Source organism: Rutilus rutilus, assembly GCF_951802725.1.
Source record: "Rutilus rutilus genome assembly, chromosome: 6".
NCBI lineage: Eukaryota > Metazoa > Chordata > Actinopteri > Cypriniformes > Leuciscidae > Rutilus > Rutilus rutilus.
In genome coordinates, this window is record NC_140214.1 from 40678178 (window position 1) to 40704320 (window position 26143).

The 26143-nt window shown below is 41.3% G+C and overlaps 1 protein-coding gene across 1 annotated transcript in view; it reads left to right on the plus strand.

The window, feature by feature from the left end:
• LOC311291359 (uncharacterized protein) overlaps positions 1-26143 on the plus strand; it is a 796365-nt gene that overhangs the window by 740068 nt on the left and 30154 nt on the right. Inside the window, exons 15-18 of the mRNA XM_084410352.1 lie at positions 10032-10205; positions 10877-11047; positions 20835-21008; positions 21282-21455. Of these exons, the coding sequence (XP_084266478.1) occupies positions 10032-10205; positions 10877-11047; positions 20835-21008; positions 21282-21455 (693 nt within the window). The remainder of the gene's footprint in view (positions 1-10031; positions 10206-10876; positions 11048-20834; positions 21009-21281; positions 21456-26143) is intronic.

Sequence of the window (26143 nt, forward strand, 5' to 3'; positions counted from 1 at the left end):
ATATGAGTGCGGATTCGAACTCAGAACCTCTGACACACTAGGCAAATGTTCTACCACTAGACCACTTGAGTTCACGTATTTACTCACGTGAAAACTCGTTGTTTACTCGGCGTGATCAATTCGCTCTTGAACATGCTGCCGTTCGTCTGAATTACAATCTTCCTCTGAGGAAAAGCCAAGGTGAGTTATTCCTCGCTGTCCAGAATCATCTGAAGGGCGTCTTTACCGGAGAAACGCGCCATCTTCTCTAAACGCGATGAACTATCAGTGAATCTGATCTGATAAAACTTCGTGATTTCAAGGCATTGATCGGGGGGCGGGTGCGAAGCATAGATTACCTAAACTATTTACCATGTGAATAGTGCCGGGGGCGGGGCGGCCTCAGTTCATTATAGAGAAAATTAGGCAGAAGGAAAAAACGGTACCTCTCCTTGCTTTCAAACGGATTACATGAGTTGAAAACATTTGTTTTTTATATTAATTACTTAATTTAAAAGAAGAGATTTCAAGCTTCATAAAGACATATATCACGTGCCTGTGTGAGAAGTATTCGCTGAGTTATGATTCATTTTCGGACGCGTTTTAGAATGGACTACACGGACAGAGAGAAGGCAGAACCTAGCTTCGTGTTTATTTTTCTTAATTTGGCGAAAAGCACAACACTTTGTTTTTATTGTGAGTATACAGAAAAATAATACACATTTAACAGAATCGATTGATGTATGAAACTCCTATGGAAAATCAAAGTCAACAGAGTATTTATGAGTTTCTTTTACACTGATAAAAAAAAAGCGAGCTGGTATCGCCGGCGATACCGCCGACCTCAGGGGGTTAAGCGTGCAGGGCAACCACCCATAATTGCATTACAATAATCTAGCCTTGTGGTCATGAACGCATGAACTAATTGTTCCACATTTGTCAATGAGAGCATATGACGTAATTTAGATATATTTTTAAGATGGAAAAATGCGGTTTTGCAGATACTAGACACGTGACTTTCAAATGAAAGATTGGTATCAAAGAGCACACCCAGGTTCCTAACTGACGACGAAGACTTGACAGAGTTTCCATCAAGTGTTAGACAGTATTCTAGATTATTACGTGGGGAAGTTTTTTGTCCAATAATTAGAATCTCTGTTTTTTCAGAATTAAGTAGTAGGAAATAACTAGTCATCCAATTTTTTATATCATCTATGCATTCCGTTAATTTTGTGAATTGGTAAGTTTCGTCAGGGTGAGAAGAAATATAGAGCTGAGTATCATCAGCATAACAGTGAAAATGTCTCGGGTTACGACTGTAACCCTTGTTCCCTGAGAAAGGGAACGAGAACTGCGTCGAATGACACTTTGGGGAACGCCCCTCAGCGTAGTGCCTCTGAAATATGAATGAAACTAAACCAATCCTGATTGGTGTTGCGTCAAGACGTAATGTGTGACGGCATATGTGGAAGCTACAAAAGGACGCCGGCACACAACAGAGATAGCTTCTGTGATGAAGCAAGCGCTCCCAGGCAGGGGGAGGCGTGGCGAAGGGACGCAGTTCTCGTTCCCTTTCTCAGGGAACAAGGGTTACAGTCGTAACCCGAGACGTTCCCTTTTGAGGGAACTTGAACTGCGTTGAATGACACTTTGGGGAACGAGTACCCACTATGCCACAACGAGCCCTGCCTGTCCTAGTGTGAAGCTGCGCACAGGCACACTTAGGACGAGAGCACAAGGGTGCCAGGTGTCGATGGAATGTCCAGGCTGTAACATCTAATAAAAGTGTGAGGGGTGGCCCATCCTGCTGCATTGCAGACTACCTGGATCGGGGCCCCTGAGAGGAGGGCTCTAGAGGACGCCATGCCTCTGGTAGAGTGAGCCCTCACGGCCAGAGGTGAAGGCAAATTGCACACCTGGTAGGCCATAGATATAGCTTGGACAATCCAGTTGCTAATGGTCTGTTTGGAAACAGGAAGCCCCTTCTTGGGCGACTCAAAACACACTAACAACTGGTCTGATTTCCGCCATGAGGTGGACCTCTGGATATATATTTTGAGAGCTCTGATAGGGCAGAGCAAGTGAAGTCTCTCCTCATCCGCCGTCACGTGAGGTGGAGGATGAAAAGCCTGCAGAACCGTAGGCTGTGCCACATTAGATGGCACCTTGGGCAAATAGCCTGGCCTAGGATGTAGGATGGCCTTGATGTTGCCTGGAGCAAACTCCAGGCACCCGTTAGATATAGAGAGCGCCTGGAGATCTCCTACCCTCCTCAGAGAAGTAATGGCCAACAAGAAAGCCACCTTTAGGGAAAGGTTTTTGGCCTCAGCCGACTCCAGCGGTTCAAAAGGGGGCCTCAACCAACCCTTCGAGAACCACCGCCAGGTCCCAAGTGGGAACCCTGGTACGAGCCGCAGGTCTCATCCTCCAAGCCCCACGGAGGAAACGTACGACCAACTGCTGTCTCCCCAGAGGCCCATCACTCAGAGGAGCGTGGAAAGCCGAAATGGCAGCCACGTACACCTTGAGAGTGGACGGGGTAAGACCAGCCGAGAAGCGATCTTGGAGGAACTCCAGCACTGAAGCCACTGGGCAGTTAACTGGGTCCACCTCACGCTCTCTGAACCATACGGTGAAAACATTCCATTTTAGGCTGTACAATTTCCTCGTGGAGGGAGCTCTAGAGCTGAGTATGGTCTCCACTACTCCTGCTGACAGGCCGGCCTCTCGGTACTGTGCCCCCTCAGGGGCCAGACCCACAGTTTCCATAGTTCGGGCCGAGGGTGAAATATTGAGCCCTCTGCCTGAGTCAGCAGGTCCCTCCTGATGGGAAGCTCCAGGAGTAATATTATGTCTGAGAACCATACTCGGGCCGGCCACAACGGGGCTACCAATAATAGACTGATCCCGTCGCGACGAACCCTCTCTAGAACTCCCGTGAGCAGAGCGATCAGCCTCGGCCACGTCTGTACCATGGCATCCAACCCCAGTGGGGCTGGATGCGTGAGGGAGAACCACAGTGGACAGTGAGTCGTCTCTTGAGACGCGAATAGATCCACTTCCACTGGGCCGAACCTCTGACATATTGACTCCACCACCTCGGGATGGAGTCTTCATTCCCCGGTCCTCAGCCCCTGCCTCGACAGGATGTCTGCTCCCTGATTCTGATTCCCTGGGATGTATGTTGCTCTGAGAGACAACAATTTCCCCTGGGACCACAGGAGGATCTGATGCGCCAGTCTGCATAGAGGGCGAGACCTCAGACCCCCTTGATGGTTTATATAGGCCACCACAGACATATTGTCCGTCCTCACAAGGACGTGATGACCCTTGAGATCCAGCAAGAAGCTCCTCAGAGCTCGGGACACCGCCAACATTTCCAGGCAGTTTATATGCCAGGAGGAATGATGGTCCTGCCATAGACCTCTCGTAAAGCGGCCGTCCATGACCGTGCCCCAGCCCGTGAGGGAGGCGTCTGTCGAAACGGCTTTCCGGCGACATGACGCTCCCAGCACGGGACCTTGGGACAGAAACCAAGCTTTCTTCCACATAGATAGGGAACGAAGGCATCTGCGCGTAACCCTGATCATGCGAAATGGGCTTCCCCTCGGGGAGAACCCCTTGGTTTTTAACCACCACTGCAGGGGCCTCATGTGCAGGAGACCGAATGGAATGATATTGGATGCTGCTGCCATGAGCCCTAACACTCTTTGAAAATATTTTACAGTGATGGCCTGGCCTAGCTTTATCCTGGTCACAGTGGCCAGGATGGATTCGATCCGTGCAGGAGACAATTGTGCCCGCATCGTGACCGAATCCCACCCCACTCCCAGGAACGTGGTTCTCTGGGCTGGTACCAACACGCTCTTTTTCGTGCTGAGTCTCAACCCCAGGCTCTGGATGTGGGCAAGGACGACATCTCGATGCCGAACTGCCAGCTCTTGTGACTGGGCCAGGATCAGCCAGTCGTCGATATAATTGAGGACCCTGATACCCTGAAGCCTCAGCGGTGCTAGAGCTACGTCCATACATTTTGTAAATGTGCGAGGGGAGAGAGCTAGGCCGAATGGAAGAACCCGATATTGGTATGTTTCGCCCCCGAAAGCGAACCTCAGGAACTTCCTGTGAGATGGAAGGATGGAAATATGCGTCCTTCAGATCTATCTTGACAAACCAATCATCAGATTGAATTTGGTTCACGATGATGGGAATAGTGAGCATCTTGAACCTGAATCTCCTCAGAGAACGATTCAAGTGCCTGAGATCTATTATCGGACGCAACCCCCCATCCTTCTTGGGAACTATGAAGTAGCGGCTGTAAAACCCGGACTCCCTGTCTGGAGGAGGAATACGTTCTATAGCCTCCTTTACCAGCAGGGAGTTTACTTTTTGTTCCAATACCCGACTCTGCTCTGGGTCGACTACAGTCCAGACCACCCCGTTGAACTTTGGTGGGCGAGAACCGAACTGTAGTCTGTACCCCTTTTGAATAGTGCGCAGAGCCCAAGGAGAAATATTCGTGAGATTTTTCCATGCATCGAAATACTCTACTAAGGGAACCAACCTCTCGAGGCTGGCTTCGGGTATTAATCGGGATTCGTTCTTGGCCCCCTGAAGCGGATCTCCGGCAGGGTTCGACCGAAAACGATTCTCGATGTGCGGACGCGAGTGCTGCCTGGCCGCAAGCCTGTGGGGCGGACAGTGCTGGGCGCCTTCGCTGGATACCGATGCGTGCCGAAGCGCACTTGGCGGCGGGAAGTCGACATCGATTTCCTGCGGGCTCCACGGAGGAGGCGACCTCGATCGCTCCCCCACGGGTGGGGCCGGCCACCCGCAGAGGACTTAGGCTGGCTAGGACCTCTTTGTCGAAGCCTTTTTCGCCTGCTTAGGCTGAGGCTTCGGCTGAGAGCGTCGTCTATGCCCCCAGGCTGTTTGAGGGGTGGCTCTAGAAGCGACGCTCTCCTTTTGCGCCTGTCTGTAGGCGGAGGAGCTGGCTGCGGCTGCCCACTGGGGGCAGGCTTCTTCGATTTCGAGCGGCGAGGGAGATATTGTCTGAAGGCTGCAGACTGTTTCTTCGCCTCCTGAAACCTGTCGACGACGACGTTGACTGAGTCGCCGAACAGGCCAGAAGGCGAAATCGGGGCATCAAGGAGGAGTCTCAGTACTATGGTACGGTCTAAATCCTGAAAATCCTCGCAGATATAATTCTTTCTAAAAAGGAACATAGTTGTGAGGATACCGCCTTTTCTAGAATCTTTGACAGAAAAGGTAGATTCGAGATCGGCCTGTAATTGACTTATTCTGTACAATCAAGTTGCGGTTTTTTAACAAGCGGTTTAATCATAGCCAGCTTAAAAGTTCTTGGTACGTATCCTAATGACAAAGATGAATTAATGATATTAAGAAGAGGCTCTATGACCTCTGGAAGCATCTCTTTCAGTAGCTTAGTCGGTATAGGGTCTAACATACATGATGTCGATTTAGATGATTTAACGAGTTTAACAAATTCTTCCTCTTCTATAGCAAATGTTTCCTTATGGAGACTACAATGCACTGCCTGATGCGATACTGTAGTAGATGGTTGCATAGTTATAAGTTTCTCCCTGATATTATCAATCTTATAAGTGAAGAAGCTCATAAAGTCATTACTGCTGTGCTGCTTGGAAACTTCTGGGCTTGAAGGTTTATTTTTCGTTAGTTTAGCCACTGTTTCAAATAAATACCTAGGGTTTTGTTTATTTTATTCTAATAGGGTTGAAAAATAAGCAGATCTAGCAGCTTTTAAGGCCTCTCTGCATGCAATCGAGCTCTCTTTCCATGAAATGCGAAATACCTCTAGTTTTGTTTTCTTCCAGTTGCACTCCATTTTTCTGGCTGCTCTCTTAAGGGCCCGAGTGTGCTCGTTGTACCACGGTGTTGGACTATTTTCTTTAATCTTCTTTAAGCGCAACAGAGCAACTAAAGTGCTGGAAAAGAGAGAGTTAAAAGTTTCTGTCGCAATATCGAGTTCTTCTAAGCTATCTGGGATGCTGAGATGATGAAACTGATCAGGAAGATTATTAATAAAGCAATCTTTAGTGGCAGAAGTGATAGGTCTAACATATTTGTAACACGGAGTCGGCTTTGCAGCCTTGGCTAAATGAAGTTTACACGAGACTAGATAATGATTTGAGATGTCATCGCTCTGCTGCAGAATTTCAACGGCATCAACATTGATTCCGTGTGATAATTTTAGATCTAGAGTATGATTACGACGATAAGTAGGTCCTGACACGTGTTGTCTAACTCCAATAGAGTTCAGAATGTCTTTAAATGCCAGTCCCAATGCATCTTTTTCATTATCTACATGTATATTAACCCTCTGGGGACCAAGCTGTTTTTGGGGCCCTTGAGATGTTCTGACATGCTCTGACATTTGTGCTTTTTTCAGTTATTTATAAACATGTTAATGGCAAAGGTGTAAATTCACTCTATATAGCACAAACAGGCCTACCATAATATGCGAGCAACATGTATGTAGATGTTTGTATTTTTGAGAGAATAATGTTTATGCGTGGTTATTTAAAAAAATAAAAATGAAAGTTGCTGAAATAAGACCACAAAACTCATACAAAATATGTGCCCACAAGACTTTTGACTAATGGATGTTTTCTCTTCGAGTTATTCTAATATTCAGCAACCCAAGCTTTATCATTTGCTCATTTGTATTATATCTGTTTTTTATTTGTTGAACATCAATTACATTTTGGAAGTTTTTCCCTTCCCTGCGAATAGGAAGGGATGTCAGGCGCTCTGGCTCCCGGCAAACATGTGACTATGGTGGCTGGTGTCTCTATTTTCACATTCCGTGTAATAGAATCGCCAATAACTAGGGCACAATCAACAGGATTCTCAGTGGGTGTTTGACTGAGTGGGGAGAATCTGTTTGATGTTGCAATTGGAACGGAAGAGCGGTGTTTTGTCCCGTGACTACAGCGTCTCACCGTCACCCAATTGCCCTCCTGCACGGGCTCTACAGCCGGAACCGAACAATGTACAGAGTTCACTTAGCTAGTCGCAACCAAAGCAGTATCTAAAGCCCTTGCACTCTTACAATTAACCTCGATAAAAGCTTGGATGCATGTCTCTAGTTCTGAAATCTTCCCCGTCAGCTTTACTATCTCCCTGCATTTATCACATGTAAATCCTGTGCTGACAGAGAAGGATATGCTAAACATGTTGCATGAGGTGCAAGTAACAATAAGAGGAGAAGATGACATGACTTACTGTGTTTGTTGACTGATCCTACTCACCTAAGTTGTTTGATGGACTCGTAAAAGGCACGAGCGAGAAAAATAAATAAATAAAGAGCGCACGGATGACACGCTAACAGCCTAGCGAATTACTAGCATGTTGTGCTAGCAATAACGATTTAGATTGAAGCTAGCGATGTCAGGATAATGTGTGATGTTGAGTAAGTTATATTTAGCAGTATAAACAACAAGGAATGATAGTAAATAATGATTCAAAACAAAGATATACGAAACTTACAGATGCAAACCAATGCAACAGCAGCAGAAGCAACGAGGCAGACAGGAGCAATCGATGATGTGACAGGATTAATGTATTTTAGTGCTTTTGAGGAAGCTTTCAGCTTTCAGCTTTGCAGCTAGTCTTGACTAAATACTTCCTCTAGTTTATGAGTGTTTTACACCACTGTGAAGGTATTTTGGTCCATTTGTCCCATTCCTCCTTACAAAGCTTCTTCAGCTCAGTGACATTTGTAGACTTTCCAGCATGAGCTGTGTTTCACATACTTCCACAGCATTTCAATGGAGTTAAAGTCCTGGACTTTAATTAGGCCATTCCCAAACTTTAATTTTCTCATTTTCCGACCATTTTCAGGTTACTTGTGGATCATTCAGATCAAAGACTTTCAGACCTGTACAGTTGTAAGACAGGATAAACTAGAAGAACTGCAAGAGAGGGCAACTCTCTGAGAAAACAAGGGAAATTAACATTTGAACTCTCTTGCTATATTACCATCCCCATTCGAGACACGATCACACTTGAGTTGATCACCTCCCAATTTACACATCATTCCCTCAACTTCTGTCCCCAGTAAGTCTGGGACGGAGATTAAAGGGGGGGTGAAACACTCAGTTTCAGTCAATCTTATGTTAATCTTGAGTACCTATAGAGTAGAATTGCATCCTTCATATCTCCAAAAAGTCTTTAGTTTTATTATATTTATAAAAGAAAGATAGGCTGTACCGAGTCTTTCCGGAAAAAACAGAGCGGCTGGAGACGTGCCGTGTGGGCAGAGCTTACGCGCCGATAGCTAACAACACACAGACATTTGAAGCCGTTTTACTCACCGCCTGCGGTTCCAACGCACGACCGTGAACCTTTATCGTTGGGACTGCTAAATCCGGCGTCGAACTGGGCCTTGTTTATAAAACAATCATCGTCGAAATGCAGGGAACAAACAAAGTCCTGTGACTGCAGCGAGCACAACGCTTTGATGGGCGTACTGCTTTCGCTCTCTCGCTCTGGTCTACGGGTGCACGCGCGCCTTTCCGGGAGAAGTGCCCTTAGGACCCGTATAAGGAAATTCCGCCCCATCTGACGTCACACATGCCCATACTCGAAAAAAACTTTCCGAAACTTGTGAAAAACCGGAAGGAGTATTTTTGGCACAGAAATACTCCATCAAACGTACAACTTAATTTTTTTAACTTTGTCCATGTTTAGCATGGGAATCCAACTCTTTAACAGTGTAAAAAACTCAGTATGCATGAAATAGCATTTCACCCCCCCTTTAATGCAAATTAATGGAAAATAGGTTTCTGCCTTGGTCTGAGTGTTTAGGAGATGCTGAAGAAGGCTTGTGGCAATTTGTAGCTCAAATTAGCCCCGTGATGCAGAGTGTATGCAGGCACTCCACATCATGTATTTTATAATGTCAGATTCGCATCTTCTCTCTTTATTCCAGAGCATTAGATGTTTTGTATGTATTACATTTGAACTGATTATGTAATTGGCATGATACATTTACCTGACATAATAAATTGTTACATTTGATTTTATTCCGACTGACTCTGAAATTGTTTTCCCAAGTAGATTAAATGGATTCGTATGTTACCGCAAGTTTTGCGTCAGATTAGTGACGACTAATATTTTGGTGCTAATTCAAGTGTACGTGTTTTGCAAAGACAAGAAGTGAATTTCCATTTAGGGCTGCAAAATGCTGCTTGACCAACCTAAATCTGGGTGTGTCTTACCTCTGTTTTAATTTAATGTTACTTTAGATAAGTGTACTTGGGAAACCACGGCATGGCCAATCCAAAACTATTATAAGACAAGTAAAGTTTGTTGACCTATATCTGTAGTAGTGGCCATACTTCTACTGAAGAAAACGTTACATTAATATCAAGTGTATGCAATCACAGGGTTATACCACAGTATCTTTGATTGTGTAAGCGTGAATGTGACCAATCTCAGGTATATAGCAATTACCTCTTTTTAGTGACCGAAGCTGGCGAGATTGTGATCATGAGATCCGCGTTAAACAAGGCGTGAGGACCTCCGAGCGACATAGCTTCCTAATATGGACGGATAAAATATAAGTAAAGTGTTAAATAGAACAATCAAATGTATTGCTAAACTATTATATAATTGGCCAATAACCTATTGGCAATCTAACTTAAATTCGAGGTTGCGATAAAATGGAGTCAGATAAAAGCTTAAATGGAATTAAATTACTTTGCCACGCGGAAAGACAGTAACACGCAGAGACCTTCACCCGTTCTGGCGGAAACCCCCATTTGGACCGATAAACGGGCTTACACAGTTTTAAATAATTGTAATCTCGAAAGTGATGTTGATATCTAACTTATTAAAGATTTCTGTGCCTTTTGTCTTTTGCCTTTTGCCTCCATATTCAGTTGTCAGTTTTTGCAACTAACTTTCAATGCATTTGTACAAAGAACAAAATAAAATTCAAGTTTAAGAATTAATATTGTTCGGGGTTTAACTGATTAATCAGATGAATGCTTTCATTCCTGTTCTAGACTCTCTAACTGCAGTGTGACAGAAGAAGGTTATAAAGCTCTGGCTTCAGCTCTGAGATCAAACCCTTCACACCTGATAGAGCTGGATCTCACAGGAAATGATCCTGGACAATCAGGAGTGAAGAAGCTCAATGATTTACTGCAGGATCCAGACTGTCAACTGAAGACACTGAGGTGAGACGGGACCAAATAATTAACTAAATTAGTTATATGGAGGCTAAATATTCATAACAAATATATTATTTTAGCTATCAAGATCAGATCAGATGCTGCAGGTTCTGTCATGATGATGATAAACGTCAACACAGTTTAGTTGTGATACGAGCTAAAGGTCAAATAGACATTATGGGTCAGTATATGGGCTGCTATTCTAGAGTATACCTTGATAAAATAAACAGTTTTATTTTTGTGCATACTTCTCATAAAAATTCTAGATAACCTTTTAGTGAAATAGTTTTCTGAACACAATAGTTTTCCATCAAGCCCAGATTCACTGCATCTCTCTACAGCAGGTCTATGAGTCTCCAGATGTTCACAAACATGCAGTTTCACAAGCCAGTTTTCTCTGTGCTGACGTTTCTCACTTCTCCTGCTTAAAAGCCAGAAAGATCTTAATTTCACACTCTGTATTCATACTGAAAACCATGATCTAGTGAGCCTTTGCCCTTCTGCTCTGTTAGACGTTTCTGTTCTTATGAGTTTGCTTTAGGACTGAGTGTCGCTCTAGTTTCTTTTAAATTTACATGTATTTGTGTATTTAAATGTTAAAAGAAAAATGTTATCGTATCAATCATTTTTGTAATGCAATGGACATTTAGTTGAGAACTGAATTGACTCTTCTGCAGGTTTTTGAGTCCTGCTGCAGAGGAAGCCTGTCAGTATGTGAATAGAGTTGTGGGTAAAAACCCGTTACTCCAGAAAGAGCTGAATCTGAGTGGACATGAACTAGGAGACACAGGAGTGAATCAGATCGCTGCTTTACTGCAGGATAAACACTGTCAACTCAACACACTGACGTGAGTATTGCTCATTTATTCATAATATTGTTTTACTTTTAGTTGTAATGTTAGCTGATGATAATATTTCCTCACTTGTTTGAGTCAGAGCAGTCACACAGAGCCACAACAATTTAAAGAAATAAAATTAAACAGCAAATAAAAACACAATTAAAACGTGGTATCAAGCTTTACATATTTGGTTAAGACAGACAGTTGGACATAATTGGTCAATAATTATTTCAGTTACTGTAGAGGCAGAACAATGTTTTTTGTGACATCAGAATCAGAAATGTTCATAACTGCTTTCAATTCAATGTTTGTATTTCCCAAAATGTAAAATGTCTCATTTTGGTGCAGCATATACTGTAACTTGTAAAAACTGAACAAGTGCGTTTTAAAAGTCTGTGATCAGTATCTGCCTGTAATAAGATCCATTGAACGCTAGTGATGGGCGCTTTCGAAACATGCTTCATGAAGCTATGAAACCTTTACGAATCTTTTGTTTCGAATCAGTGGTTCGGAACGCGTATCAAACTGCCAAAGTCACATGATTTCAGTAAACGAGGCTTTGTTACGTCATAACTGTATCAAATTGTTTGGAAATGTCAATGGTTCACCACTGGGGGGGCGATGATCTCTGTGAACCCATGAATCATGCAGATTTACTGAGATTGAACAAGTGTCTGTGGGTTTAACCTGATCTCTGATCAGTTTTATACATTTGTAGATGGTTTAATTAGACATTAGTATAATTGAAAAGAATAATAGTAGTTTATAGTATATTGGCCTGTTTAGCTGAGCCATCCATAAAATAAACAAAACATGCACTGAAAATTTATAAAAGAGCACATTTTATACAAACACTTGATATTTAATCATATTAGATGATTAGTTAATTGCATTTGATAGATTTTACTTTCAATAAAACATTTGTAATGGGTTTGTAGAAGGTGTTTTTATGCAGTTTTTGGCCTGAGTTTTTGGCCAGCGTGTGTCGTTTCGAAACTACACTCTTAGACATTTTGCGAAGAAATTGGTTTAATTGATTTGAAGCTTTGAAAAGCTTTGTTTCTCCCATCACTACTAAACACAAGTGCAGCTTTATTCAAATAAACGTGAACAAAACTAAAAAAACAAAGATTTGACTGAGAAACATGAAGGTCACCAACAGCAGTTACAGGGAACAAAGCCAGACAGAAGACAATGGTAACATGAAGGCAGGGCCGTACGCAGGATTTTAGAAAAACTGAGGTCCCAAAATTGATGTTGCTAGGGGGGTTCAGAGGAAATTTAGATTTTCCTGATCTACACGTGTGCAATTTAAAGTGTTTGAAGGACAAAAAAATGGGATATCAATAGCTTTAAAAGCATGTCAGTGGGCAGTAGCATAAATTATTTGTCATGCAGAAAACAGATTTAGTGGTTCACACCTGAGGAGACAATGGGGTCCGCATACTTAATGAGCCATTCATTCAGGTGTGTCACCTATAGCCACAAGAAAGAATGCAAGAGCAATATATATATATATATATATATATATATATATATATATATATATATATTCTACCAAATTGGTTCACAGTTGGAAGCATCTCAATTTAATTTTATTTTTCCACAAATTGTGCTTGCAAATTGTATAATATCCAAGGAAAACATGTCTAGTAATTGTGCAGTTAATTCTCATACTGTATTTTCAGTTTTGGAATATGTATCCTCTCCCCAAATTTGTCAATAATAAAACACAATAAAAATTATTTAAAGAAAAGGCTTATATTTACCTTTTAAATTGCAAACCTTCAAAAATTGGCAAACAAAAGCTTATTTGAGGTGGCAGATATTTTACAGTAAAAATGTATAATCTATCCAAAACTAGTCAACGAAATGTTGTCTTTCATATGTCTGTAACATAGGTCTTTCGTTTTTATTATAAGGAATATAAATGTTAATTTGCAGTTTAATACGTTGCTTATACAAATACATTTTATTTCAACATATTTGTCGATTTTTACTCAGTATAGCAAAATAGTTTGCTAAAGGCAGATCATTCATTCATTCACACAGAAACGCGATTCACTTGAGAATGAAAAAAAACTTACTACAGTATTCCATCCGTTGCTCCTCGAAATACCAGCACTTCTGAGGTACATTTTCCATTATTATTATTCCTCACAGCGCTGCGAGACAGTGTAAACAAGTACAATGATCTTAATAAACTTGATGTGTTTTCTCGAGCTGATATGGGGGCGTTCACAGTTTGCACGGATGGCCTCAGTCATTTGCGTTTGAATAGCGCGCGCTCTCCGTGGGCGGGGCAGATTGAGATGAGATGAGAACGACTGACATCTCTCTCTTTTCATACAGATTACATAAACAGAGAAATTTTTATTTTTTTATTACTTCATTTAAAAGAAGAGAATTCAAGCTTTTCATTTTCGGACGCGTTTCAGAATGGACTTCACTGACAGAGAGGAGGCAGAACTCGCTTCGTGTTTATTTTTCTTTATTTGGCGAAAAGCACAACACTTTGTTTTTATTGTGAGTGTACACAAAAAGAATACACACTCAACAGGATCGATTGATGTATAACACAAGCATATAAGATAAAAATTGATATTTAAAAAATGTTTTTTTTTTTTCACTGATAAGGAAAAAAACGAGCCTATCGCGCCGACCTCAGGGGGTTAACTCTACAATAAGTAAATCCACTTCACCAGCTAATTACTCCTCGACAGCGATGCCATAGAAATATACAGAGTGACCGCAACAGAAGTTCAAAGACAATATTCTCAAGATGCTGCGCGCTTGTTTCTCTGGCGCATAAGGTCTCTACACGTCGAAAAATTACCAAGGTCTGGACCTCAATGGTGTGTACGGCCCTGCATGAGGGCTAAATATACACACAGACACTATTAAGCACACAAGAAACACCTGAACACAATGAGCCACATTTGTCCCAGTGAGCAAACCAAAGGTGACATTGACACGAAAGAACCTTAAAGTGTCATGAAACCCCCTGTTTTAGCTGGTCGTTCACATCTCAGACCTGGAAAAGTCTGAGGAAATATGTGTGTAAAGCTGTGGAAAAGTGGGAGTGTAGAGGACGGGTAAAGGGGAGACAATAACCAATAAAACACAGACCTGCAACACAGCGGCGGTTTCTTCATTAGGGCGATCGGGCGACGCACCACCAAAGTGTGAAAGGGACTTTTTCAACCACAATCTGATTCAACCACAGAGTTACGCTAGCAGTCACTCACTGTTGTTCTGCCTCTGGATATTGTCCAATCAGCGCCAAGTCACGTTCTGTGGAGTACCGCCTCTTTTTGGCCGATTTCACTATGGCCGAAAATCACCCAGAGTGTTCCCATTGACTTACATTCAAAGATTTTTTTTTTCGAACTGCAGGCACTGCAATGCATTCTCTATGGGTTCCGGGAGGGCTCGCACTAACGTGCTTTCGTCATCATACGTAAACTTCACTTGTGCAGCAATTGGTGGAAACAAATATACCACTAATTATATTTAGCCATAAGCTGAAGTGACATCCAATCATTTCCTCAGTGCATAACTTACATTTCACGGACATATTCTCTATCTGTAAATGTTAGAAAGTCAATATTTCCAGCTTGCTGTCATGAGCTAAACTTCCGTGAACGAGCACCGCCGCGTGCATGCGCGCCGAACAGACGGAGCGCAATTATTCTGACTAAAATATACATTAGCACTAAATTATAAATATATTTAGCTACAATATTTGTTGTTGAATATTTGTTGTTGTTGGTGAACATAAATGTGCTAGAGAATTTCAAACCTACATGTGTATTTTTATGATATTAGCTTTGTTTTTTTGTTTGTCTTTTTATTTTAAGTCTAGTCAATTTAACGACTTCTTTAAAAAGCATTATTTTGTTTTTAGATTGTAATGTTGCAATGTTAGAATGTAATGTGATTTGACCCCTTTTTTGGATAGACTGCAGATAGACAGCAAGGTTACACTATGTTTGTTTTTATAACCTTCAATATGAACATTGTTTGCAGGACAATATTGATCAGAATATTAAATATATATAAAAAAATAATAATAGTTTTTTTTTTTATTATTCAAATAGAAAAAGAATAATTAAATACTCAGATTATACCATACATTGCCATTTAGCCCAAAAATTCAGATTTATTTGGCAATTGGCTATTTCCCAACCCTACCGGCTGAAGTTTTAGCTTTAGGCTAATGATATCTACATTATTATCACTGTTAAATTGTTATTTAACAATTAGCCTACATTCAGTCCTGGATTAATAATTAAGTTTGTTGTTCCCCCCCAATTTTTTTTAGCACCAGCCACCACTGCTGCAACACACTCATTATACAGACACATGAATATTGAATATTAAAATATGACTGCAGAGGGGGGAAATAAATGGATCTGAAGGCACCTTGCTATTAAAAATATAACCCTATATAACACACTCTCAAGAACGAGGGAGAATTGCGGAAGAATGTTTAATAGATTTAATAATATTTTCATTACATTTATGAGCACTATAGTCTCTGAGTCTGAACAAACGACACGCGTCAGTTAAACACAGAAATAATAAATACATATTTACTTTTGTCCATTGTTCTTTTAATTGTCGTCTACATCATTGTGTTCATATTACGTACTGCTGTAATATGTCATGCGGCGCCGCGTTATCAACCAGTCGGAACAATCCTTCCATCCACCATAGATAATTTCTCAAATTGCTTATCTGATCTGTCTCAGCTGCTGCCTGAACCCAAACAAACAGATGAACTAGAACTAACTAGCACTATGAGCACCATTCTCTCTAGAACATTGGATGTTGTTGCACCTATTAAATTAAAAAAGGTCAGAGAAAAAATTAAAGCACCGTGGTACAACAATACTACGCATGTTCTAAAGAGAGAAACCCGTATTTTAGAGCGTAAATGGAAACAAACTAATTTAGAGGTCTTTAGAATCGCGTGGAAAGACAGTATGTCACGTTATAAAAAGGCCCTAAAAGCGGCCAGGGCTGAGCACCTCCGCAAACTGATAGAAAATAACCAAAATAATCCAAGGTTTTTATTTAACACCGTGGCTAGACTAACAAATAAACAGACGTCACCCGAACAAAATATCCCGTTACAGTTCAGTAGTAATGATTTCATGAAGTTCTTCACTGAGAAAATAGAAAGCATCAGAACCACAATTGTAAACGTTCAATCTTCAATTGCGCCTTATAATTCAGCCTCTATTATCACCCCGCAAGAACAATTACAGTGCTTTACAACTATAGAACAAAAAGAGTTAACCTGTTAAGCTGCAACCCCACTTTTGAAAAATCCCCAGAAATGACATACCCAAACTGAAACAGATACAGTTCATGAACCCTTTGCATTAAAAGCACAAGTATGATCTCATTTGAAAGCTGACACCTGGCAGTTTATTGTAAATGTAGAATTAATTATTGTCATAATGACAAAAATTGTTATAAATAGCTTCAAAGTTTTTTAAAATTATTAGAAATTAATTTTTATGAAACATCCTCATGAAAATAAAATTGAAGTTGGCACTGGAGCAATCTAGAAATGCACTACAGCTAAAGCCATATGTCTAAACATTCTATGTTTAAAATCTGAAGATAATAAGTCCAAAACTCTGTATTTGGTTAAATGTTTTTCAAGACCATGTCAAATGACTTTATTTTGATTTGACGCTAAAATGCTACTGATGTTTATTGTCATCTTCTAACCATCTATCCAGTATATTATCTCTATTGTTTTGTGGTGCAGACGATCCCCATTCAGTCTCAGTCTCCCCCTGCACACATTCACACCTCTCCAGCCTGGTTATGGCTCGAAATATGCATTTCTTTTGTCTGCATTATAGCTACTAACGACTGGCTATTCACAGGCTATTCATAGGGTTTCAGTCCCTAATTTCTTTTCTCAAAGTTTACCACACATTTTAAACTGTATCAAATGCATTTCTTGAATAAAGACACATTTCAGGTAGCATTCAAAAAATAATAAAAGTATAACTTCTAGGTAGCAGGTGCACCTAGGGCGAGCTAGCATGTTAGCTTAGCACACCATCAATACACGACAATTTATGAGATTAAAACCATGTTTGTGCTCTAAACTTACTTTTTAACGCATGTTGAGTATTTTAAATAATCTTCTGTGATCTAATTTGGCTTCAGATAAAAAAATCAGACAGAAAATATACTATTGGATAGTGTTCTGCACAATGATAGTCTATATAGATTAGCATTACATTATAAATATAATCTATTATTATGAAAATACCTGGCATGGCTTGAAAAACACAGGTAACTCAAATATCAGTGCAATCATGTTTATTGTCTTCAAAACATCTGTATCTGCATGTTACAGCGCGATCTCTGTAGCTTTGTGTGTATCAGTCAGGTATCAGTGACGTCCTGGAATGTCACATGGTCATGGCTCTTCTTCATGTTCCATATATGGACTATTATTGTGCATATAGCGCCCTCAGGCTATTGGTATGAATTAAAAAACACAGTATCGGAATACCAAATGCTCATAAAGATTACATCGACGCATTTGGGTATAAATTCAATAAATATTATTCCTGTCTATAGAAATATGATGTGAATCTATCAATATTTCTCCAAATCTGCACAGTTTTGAGCTAAAGCCCTGAGGGACGTTGTTTTGTGTATCGCTGTCATGACGACAGCACGGAGTTTTTTATGAATGAAAGCGGCTGACGCGCATAATTCATATTAAAGGTATCGACTCATTTTTTCATTTCATAACTCCTGACACAAATTAAGACATAACTGTCACTATGAGTTTCTCAGAATACAATAGTGGTCAAATACTGAAACTTGAGTATTATATCTTTTTAATTATGTATAGTTTGTCAAGGTATAACATTAAATCTGATAGTAATTTTGAATTAAATAAATAAATAACGCTTCAGTGCGCGGGCGCACTGGCAACGGTTAACAGGTTAAATAAACTTATCACTTCATCTAAAACAACAACATGTTTATTAGATCCTATACCAACTAAGCTACTGAAAGAAGTGTTACCTGTAGTGGAAGAGCCTCTCCTCAATATTATTAACTCGTCTTTATCTTTAGGTCATGTTCCAAGAACATTTAAACTGGCAGTTATAAAACCTCTCATTAAGAAACCACAATTAGATCATAATAACCTAGCAAATTATAGACCCATTTCAAATCTTCCATTTATGTCTAAAATATTAGAAAAAGTGGTGTCCGCTCAATTGTGTTCTTTCTTGCAAGAAAATTATATTTTGGTTTCAGGCCGCACCATAGCACTGACACTGCGCTCGTTAAAATCACAAATGATTTACTTTTAGCTTCTGACCAAGGCTGTATCTCAATACTAGTTTTACTTGATGTAAGTGCTAAGTGCTGCGTTCGATACTATAGATCACACAATACTCTTAGATCGACTACAAAATTATACTGGTGTTCAAGGACAAGCATTAAGCTGGTTCAGATCATACTTATCTGACCGCTACCATTTTGTCTATTTAAATGGAGAAAAATCGATCATAACTCCAGTAAACTATGGAGTGCCGCAGGGATCTGTGTTAGGCCCTCTGTTATTCTCAGTATATATGATGCCACTTGGAAATATTATAAGGAAACATGGAATCAGTTTCCATTGTTATGCTGATGACATTCAAATATATATTTCATCACGGCCAGATGAAAACGCTAAATTATCCAAATTGACAGAGTGTGTTAAAGATATAAAAGATTGGATGACGCGTAATTTTCTTTTATTAAATCCAGACAAAACAGAGGTACTAATCATCAGTTCAAAAAACTGCCCACAAAACCTCTCGCAATACAACTTTAACATCGTAGGATGTCCTGTTACTTTATCCTCTACAGTAAAAGACCTAGGTGTTATACTCGATTGCAACCTGTCTTTCGAAAATCATATTTCATGTTACAAAAACTGCCTTTGCTAAGAAACATTGCTAAGCTACGTAATATGCTATCAGTTTCTGATGCAGAAAAGTTAGTTCATGCATTCATGACCTCGAGACTAGATTACTGTAATGCTTTATTAGCTGGTTGTCCTGCATCCTCAATAAACAAGCTACAGTTAGTCCAAAATGCCGCCGCTAGAGTTCTTACTAGATCAAGAAAATATGATCATATAACACCAATTTTATCATCACTGCATTGGTTACCTATAAAGTTCCGTATTAATTACAAGGTATTGCTACTGACTTATAAAGCCCTAAATGGCTTAGCTCTAGTCTATTTAACGGATCTTCTATCGCCCTATAATCCAGCGTGCTCTTTAAGATCAATAAATTCAAGGCTTTTGGTCATACCTAGGATATCCAGAACCACCAAAGGAGGGAGAGCATTTTCACATTTAGCTCCAAAACTCTGGAATAGCCTTCCTGATAGTGTTCGTTGCTCAGACTCGCTCTCCCAGTTTAAAACTAGATTAAAGTCGCATCTCTTCAGCCAGGCATTCATATAATATTTTTAATCTTACAGTTCAAACTACAATCCGGCCTCTAGTTAATAAACGCCAGAGGAGAACTGGCCCCCGACTGAGCCTGGGTTCTCCCAAGGTTTTTTTTTCTCCATTGGGTCACCTGATGGAGTTTTAGGACACCATTAGGTCACTTGATGGAGTTTTTCGGTTCCTTGCCACTGTTGCCTTTGGCTTGCTCAGTTGGGGATATTCTGGGGATATTTAATTTGATTTTATCAATCAATAAATTCCACTAGAAACAAACCTTGTTGTATTATTTTAATTTAATACTGTGAAGCTGCTTTGATACAATCTGTATTGTGAAAAGCGCTATACAAATATACTTGACTTGACTTGACTTCTGTGTATCAGAATAATCCATTGTATCATCGCATTCATGATCAGATGTACGGCTGTATCAGTGTCTTTATTTGCACATATATTTAATTTAATGAAGAGCAGTGCTGGTTCATGTTTACAGCACTAGAGTATATGAAATATGTCCATAAAAACTTGAAAAGTGCTTGCTCCAGTCCGTATATGAACTATATGATCCGCGTTGCGAGCGTTGTTAAACTCATCGCGGCAGAAACCGCTCTCATGCTCCGCATGTTGTTTGAATTCTCCGCTGTGATGCGATGATCTCATGCATAATACAGCGCATTCTAGTCTATTCTATTCTATTCTATTCAGAGAGTCGCTCAGAACTGGCTGACGTACATAATCGTTCTCTCCAGCTCCGGCAGCCAATCACACGCTCCGAAAGCACGCTTCTACCTCACATTCAGCCAATCACACGCTCCGAAAGCACGCTTCTACCTCACATTCAGCCAATCACATGCTCTGAAAGCACGCTTCTACCTCAGAGACAGTGACGTCGCTTCCACTCTACTTTTCAGCCCGGAAGAACCAAATTGCTCAGAAAAACACAAAAATAACCAATTTCCACTTATTGGTAATACTTATGAGTGCTTTTATTATTTTCAGTGATGTGCAGCCTGTACATATCTGTTCACATCTTCAAAAATGTGTTTTAGGGGGGGTTCATGACCCTTAAAAAATTATAAGAAATTAATGTGTAAACTAACATAAATAGATCAAGAATACCTTTGTATTGTTACAATGTTGGTAGTATACTTAAATGAACAGTGTGTAGTCTTTCTCTGTGTTACCTGAACCTGGATATCCCTGTTTATTTGTCCGAAAAGGTCTGCTGGATGAAGCTAAACACGTTAGTTGATCATCATAAATCTGATTCATTTTCTTTTCTCTTTCTGTCTTCAGTCTGTATATATGCAGTATTACAGAGAAACAGAGTCTCATCCTGACTTCAGCTCTGAAATCAAACCCATCACACCTGAGAGAGCTGAACCTGAGCGGGAATAAACTAGGAGACTCAGGAGTGAAGCACTTATGTGACGTACTGAAGGATTCACACTGTAAACTGGAGAGATTGAGGTCAGTCACATTCACAGACAAGAATCAAAATGCTTAAAATCACTTCAACAGTTTAAACTAAAACTCTTTATACACAATATCTGACAGTGAGTCTGAGTTCACATAATATTTCTGCAAGCATGTTCACCTTAGTATTTTGTGATCTGGTGAAATAAAGATTAATATCTCTCTTCCTCTGTCTGTTTTATTTTCTGATGAAGATGATATGATTTTACAGATTAAAGAGTTTTCTTTTCTTCTGTCTTATTATCTGCTCTCTCTCTGCTAATGTAGTTTAAGATGCTGTGATATGACAGATGAAGGTTGTTCTGATGTGACTTCAGCTCTGAAATCAAACCTGTCACACCTGAGAGAGCTGGACCTGAGCGGGAATAAACTAGAAGACTCTGGAGTGAAAAACCTCAGTGATCTACTGATGAACCCACAATTCAAGCTGGAGAAACTACAGTTAGTATCATTATATTGTACAGCAATTACAGTGTGACTGAAGTTTATTTATTTGAAGACAGCAGGGCTTATGTTTCATTGTTTATAGCAGTACACTTGCTGGGTGTTCCCTATTGGTCACATTTTTATGTGTTTTTTATCTAGATAGTAATTGTTTAATTTCCAGCATCTGATACAATGTACTGATTGTGTACATGCAGAAATCTGCCTTTTCAACAGAGAATAAAGAATAGAGAAATAAATAGTTAAAAAAATGAAAGAGAAGAAACAGTATCTTCCAGCACACAGAACTAGTGTGACTGGGTTTCAATACAGACTATACCTGAGAAAGGGAACGAGACACTGCGTCGGTGACGACACTGTGGGATCGCCCTTCAGCGTAGCACGTCTGAATTCATGAATGAAAACTAATCCAATCCTATTGGCGTTGCTTGATGACGTAGCGTGTGACGGCATATACGGATGTGTACAAAAGCACGCCGGCACACAGAAAAGTCAGCTTTGCTATGAAGCAAGCCGCTCCAGGCGTGGCGAACCGACGCAGTGTCTCGTTCCCTTTCTCAGGGAACAAGGGTTACATACGTAACCCGAGAAGTTCCCTTTCGAGGGAACTTGAACTGCATCGGTGACGACACTATGGGAACGTCAAGTGTCCAGTGTGAAGCTGTCTCCAGGCACAACTAGGACGAGAGCACTCGTGTGCTGGATGTAGAGGGAAGGTCCAGACTGTAGAATGTCATGAATGTGTGCGGAGTGGCCCAGCCAGCCGCCTCACATATGTCATGGATAGGAGCCCCTGAAAGGAGGGCTCTAGAGGACGCCATGCCTCTGGTAGAGTGAGCCCTCACGGCCACAGGTGAAGACAAATTGCGCACCTGATAGGCCAGGGATATAGCCTGAACAATCCAATTGCTGATGGTTTGCTTAGAGGCGGAGAGCCCCTAGTTAGGGGACCCGAAGCACACCAGCAACTGGTCCGCCTTCCTCCACTGTGAAGACCTCAGAATATATATATATCCAGTGCTCTGAAAGGGCAGAGCAAATTAAGTCTTTCGTCTTCCGCCGTCACATGAGGTGGGGGATGAAACGCCTGCAGAACCGTTGACCTCGCCAATTGGACGGCACCTTAGGGACATAGCCCAGGCACTGCGGGCACACAGAGAGCGCCTGGAGATCCCCTACCCTCTTAGGAGAGGTGATGGCAAGGAGAAAGGCCATCTTAAGAGTCAGGTTCTTGGCCTCAGCCGACTACAGAGGTTCGAAGGGGGCCTCAACCAGCCCTTCGAGAACCACCGCCAGGTCCCAGGTGGGAATCCTGGTACGAGTCATTGGTCTCATCCTCCAGGTCCCGTGGAGGAAACGTACGACTAGCTGATGCCTCCCCAGAGGCCTATCAGAGGAGCATGGAAAGCCGCGATGGCTGCCACGTACACCTTGAGTGTGGACAGGGGTAAGCCAAGCAGAGAAGCGGTCTTGGAGAACTCCAGTACTGAAGCCACCGGGCAGTTCACTGTGATGGCTTGGCCTAGCTTCACTCTGGTTACTGTGGTCAGTATGGACTCGATGCGTGCAGGAGACATTTTTACTTGCGTCGTCGTCGAGTCTCAGACCACCCCCAGGAACGTAGTCCATTGGGTGGGTGTCAACACGCTCTTCTTCGTGTTGAGCCTCAACCCCAAGCGCTGGATGTGGCCAAGGACGACATCTCAATGCCGAACTGCCAGTGCTCGAGACTGTGCCAGGATAAGCGAGTCGTCGATGTAATTGAGCACATACTGATGCCCTGGAGCCTTAGCGGGGCCAGGGCTGCATCCATACACTTGGTGAACATGCGAGGGGAGAGTGCTAGGCCGAATGGAAGAACCCGATATTGGTACACTTCGCCCCCGAAAGTGAACCTCAGGAAACTCCTGTGTGATGGAAGGATGGAGATATAAAGGTAAGTGTCCTTAAGATCTGTCGTGACAAACCAACCCTCCAAGGTCTCACATAAGTTAAGACCTCTCTCCCAACGCCTTCCTGGCCTGAAGGACGGTCCTCAGATCCGTCTTCTCAGGAGGCTTGGGCGAGAGCGCCGCCTAGAGTCCCAAGCTCAGCTTTGTTTTTTTCTTTGTTTTTTGAGGGGGACTTCTAGAAGCAACACTCTCCTTCAGATGGTAGGCTGAATTCAAATATATAACCAAGTTCTAAAGTCAGATAATATTTTAATTATTTTAATTCCTCAGAATTAAATGCAACCATAAACACTGGATAGTTACATAAACACCAGAAAACTGTTTAAATATTTATTTATACAATCTACTACACGCTGCCTCGGCAAACGCGAGATCCCAGCCACAGAATCTTATTGCAAAGTACACTCGTAATCAACGCGCTGCCTCGGCAAACGCGAGATCCGAGATACTAGATTCTGTATTGAAATGCAGAGTTTAAATCTATGCGCTGCCTCGGCAAACACGAGATCCAAGCCACAGAATCTTTATTGCAGAGTAGACTCATAATCTACGCGCTGCCCCAGCAAACGCGAAATCCGAGCCCCTAGATTCTATTGCAATGTAGACTTTACAGAACATACAACACCAAATAGGACAGACTTGTTTCACACACACAGAGCGCTTGTCGAATAGCAAAAAGTTTTCTGTGTGCAGGCGTACTTTTGTACACATCCGTATATGCCGTCACACGCAACGTCATCACGCAACGCCAATAGGATTGGATTAGTTTTCATTCATGAATTCAGACGTGCTATGCTGAAGGGCGTTCCCATAGTGTCGTCACCGATGCAGTTCGAGTTCCCTCGAAAGGGAACTAAATGCTGCTGTAGCTCTTCAATAAGATGATCATCATAGATGTGAACTATTGATATTTCTCTGTCTTCAGTCTGAGTTATTGCAGTATTACAGAGAAACAGAGTCTCATCCTGACTTCAGCTCTGAAATTAAACCCGTCACACCTGAGAGAGCTGAATTGAACAGATTCGTATGTTACCGCAAGTTTTGCGTCAGATTAGACCACTTATACTTTCGCGCTAATTGAAGTGTACGTGTTTTGCAAAGACGTTTTGCTACGTTTGCACCTCCCGTCCAGACTAAAACAGCAAAAACGGAGACCCAAAACGGAGAAGTTTAGAAACGCTGCCGACCCGTTTTGAATCTCCGGAGGGCGTTTTATTGAAGACGGGTCAAAACGGAGAACTTTAGAAACGATGACGTAGTAGAGGCTCACGCTCGGCTCTATGATTGGGTGTCATCAGTCATGGTGTAATACTTTGCTAGCAGCTGTTGTGCAAGTAAATTCTGCATTTTACAATGCTATAACTGCCTACATGCGCCGGAGGCAAGCTATTATTCGAGCGATCTGTGACAATTCCCGTGTGCAGCGGCGGTATCAACCGTACATGGAGCATCGGTTTTGGGTTAACCTGGGAAGAACCAGCGCATGGTGGGATAATTTTATCAGTGAAGTTGTGTTTACACCGGCACGCGCATGCCCAGTGTTGGTGAATGGTCACATGATCCGCGTTTTCAGTCGTTTTAATGTGGACGGAGATCAATTCTAATACGCAGCTAAAACGCTGGTGTGGACGGAGATCGTATTCATTTTAAATCTCCGTTTCTAAACTAAAACGCAGTAGTGTGGATGGGGCCTAAGACATAGCTTTCCTGTACAGTAGAGCATTGGCGATTGCAACGCCAAGGTCATGGGTTCACTTCCCAGGGAAAGCAAGAACTGATAAGAATGTAAATGTGTACCTTGAAATGCAATGTAAGTTGCTTTGGATAAAAGCGTCTGCCAAATGCATAAATGCAAATATAAATAAGACAAGTAAAGTTGGTTGACTTATATCTGTAGTAGTGGCCATACCTCTACTGAAGTAAACGTTAATTTAATTTCAAGTGTATGCAATCACGGGGGCTATACCAAAGTATCTTTGATTGTGTAAGTGTGAATTTGACCGATCTCAGGTATATAGCAATTACCTCTGTTTAGTGAGCGAAGCTGGCGAGATTGTGATCGTGAGACCCCCGTTAAACAAGGCGTGAGGACCTCTGAGCAACATAGCTTCCTAATATGAACGGGTAAAAAATAAGTAAAGAGTTAAATAGAACAATCAAATTTATTGCTAAACTATTATATAATTGACCAATAACCAATTGGCAATCTAACTTAAATTCGAAGTCGTGATAAAATGGAGTCAGATATAAAATGGAAGCAGATAAAAGCTTAAATGGAATTAAATTACTTTGCCACACGGAAAGACAGTAACACGCAGAGAACTTCACCCATTCTGGCGGACCGATAAACGGGCTTACACAGTTTTACATAATTGTAATCTCGAAAGTGATGTTGATGTCTAACATATTAAAGATTTCTGTGCCTTTTGTTTGCCTCCATATTCAGTTGTCAGCAACATTAAAGATTATGGAAGTAAAATAATGACAAATGTTTTTGAAACAAAAACAGCTTGTTGAATTGCACTACTCGAAAAAATATGCATTGCATTAACCCTTCAGGGCTTGCATTTTCAGGGCTTGCATTTTTATGGGCTGAAATTCAACATGGTTGTTGTTCTGACCTCTCTGAAGTAAATTAAGAGTTTGTTTTTTTATCATAATTGTGTGCGCAACAGTGCCCCCTTTTGGCTATCCAGCAGCAGTAGCTTTAGTTTTGTAAATTTCCATAAAAAT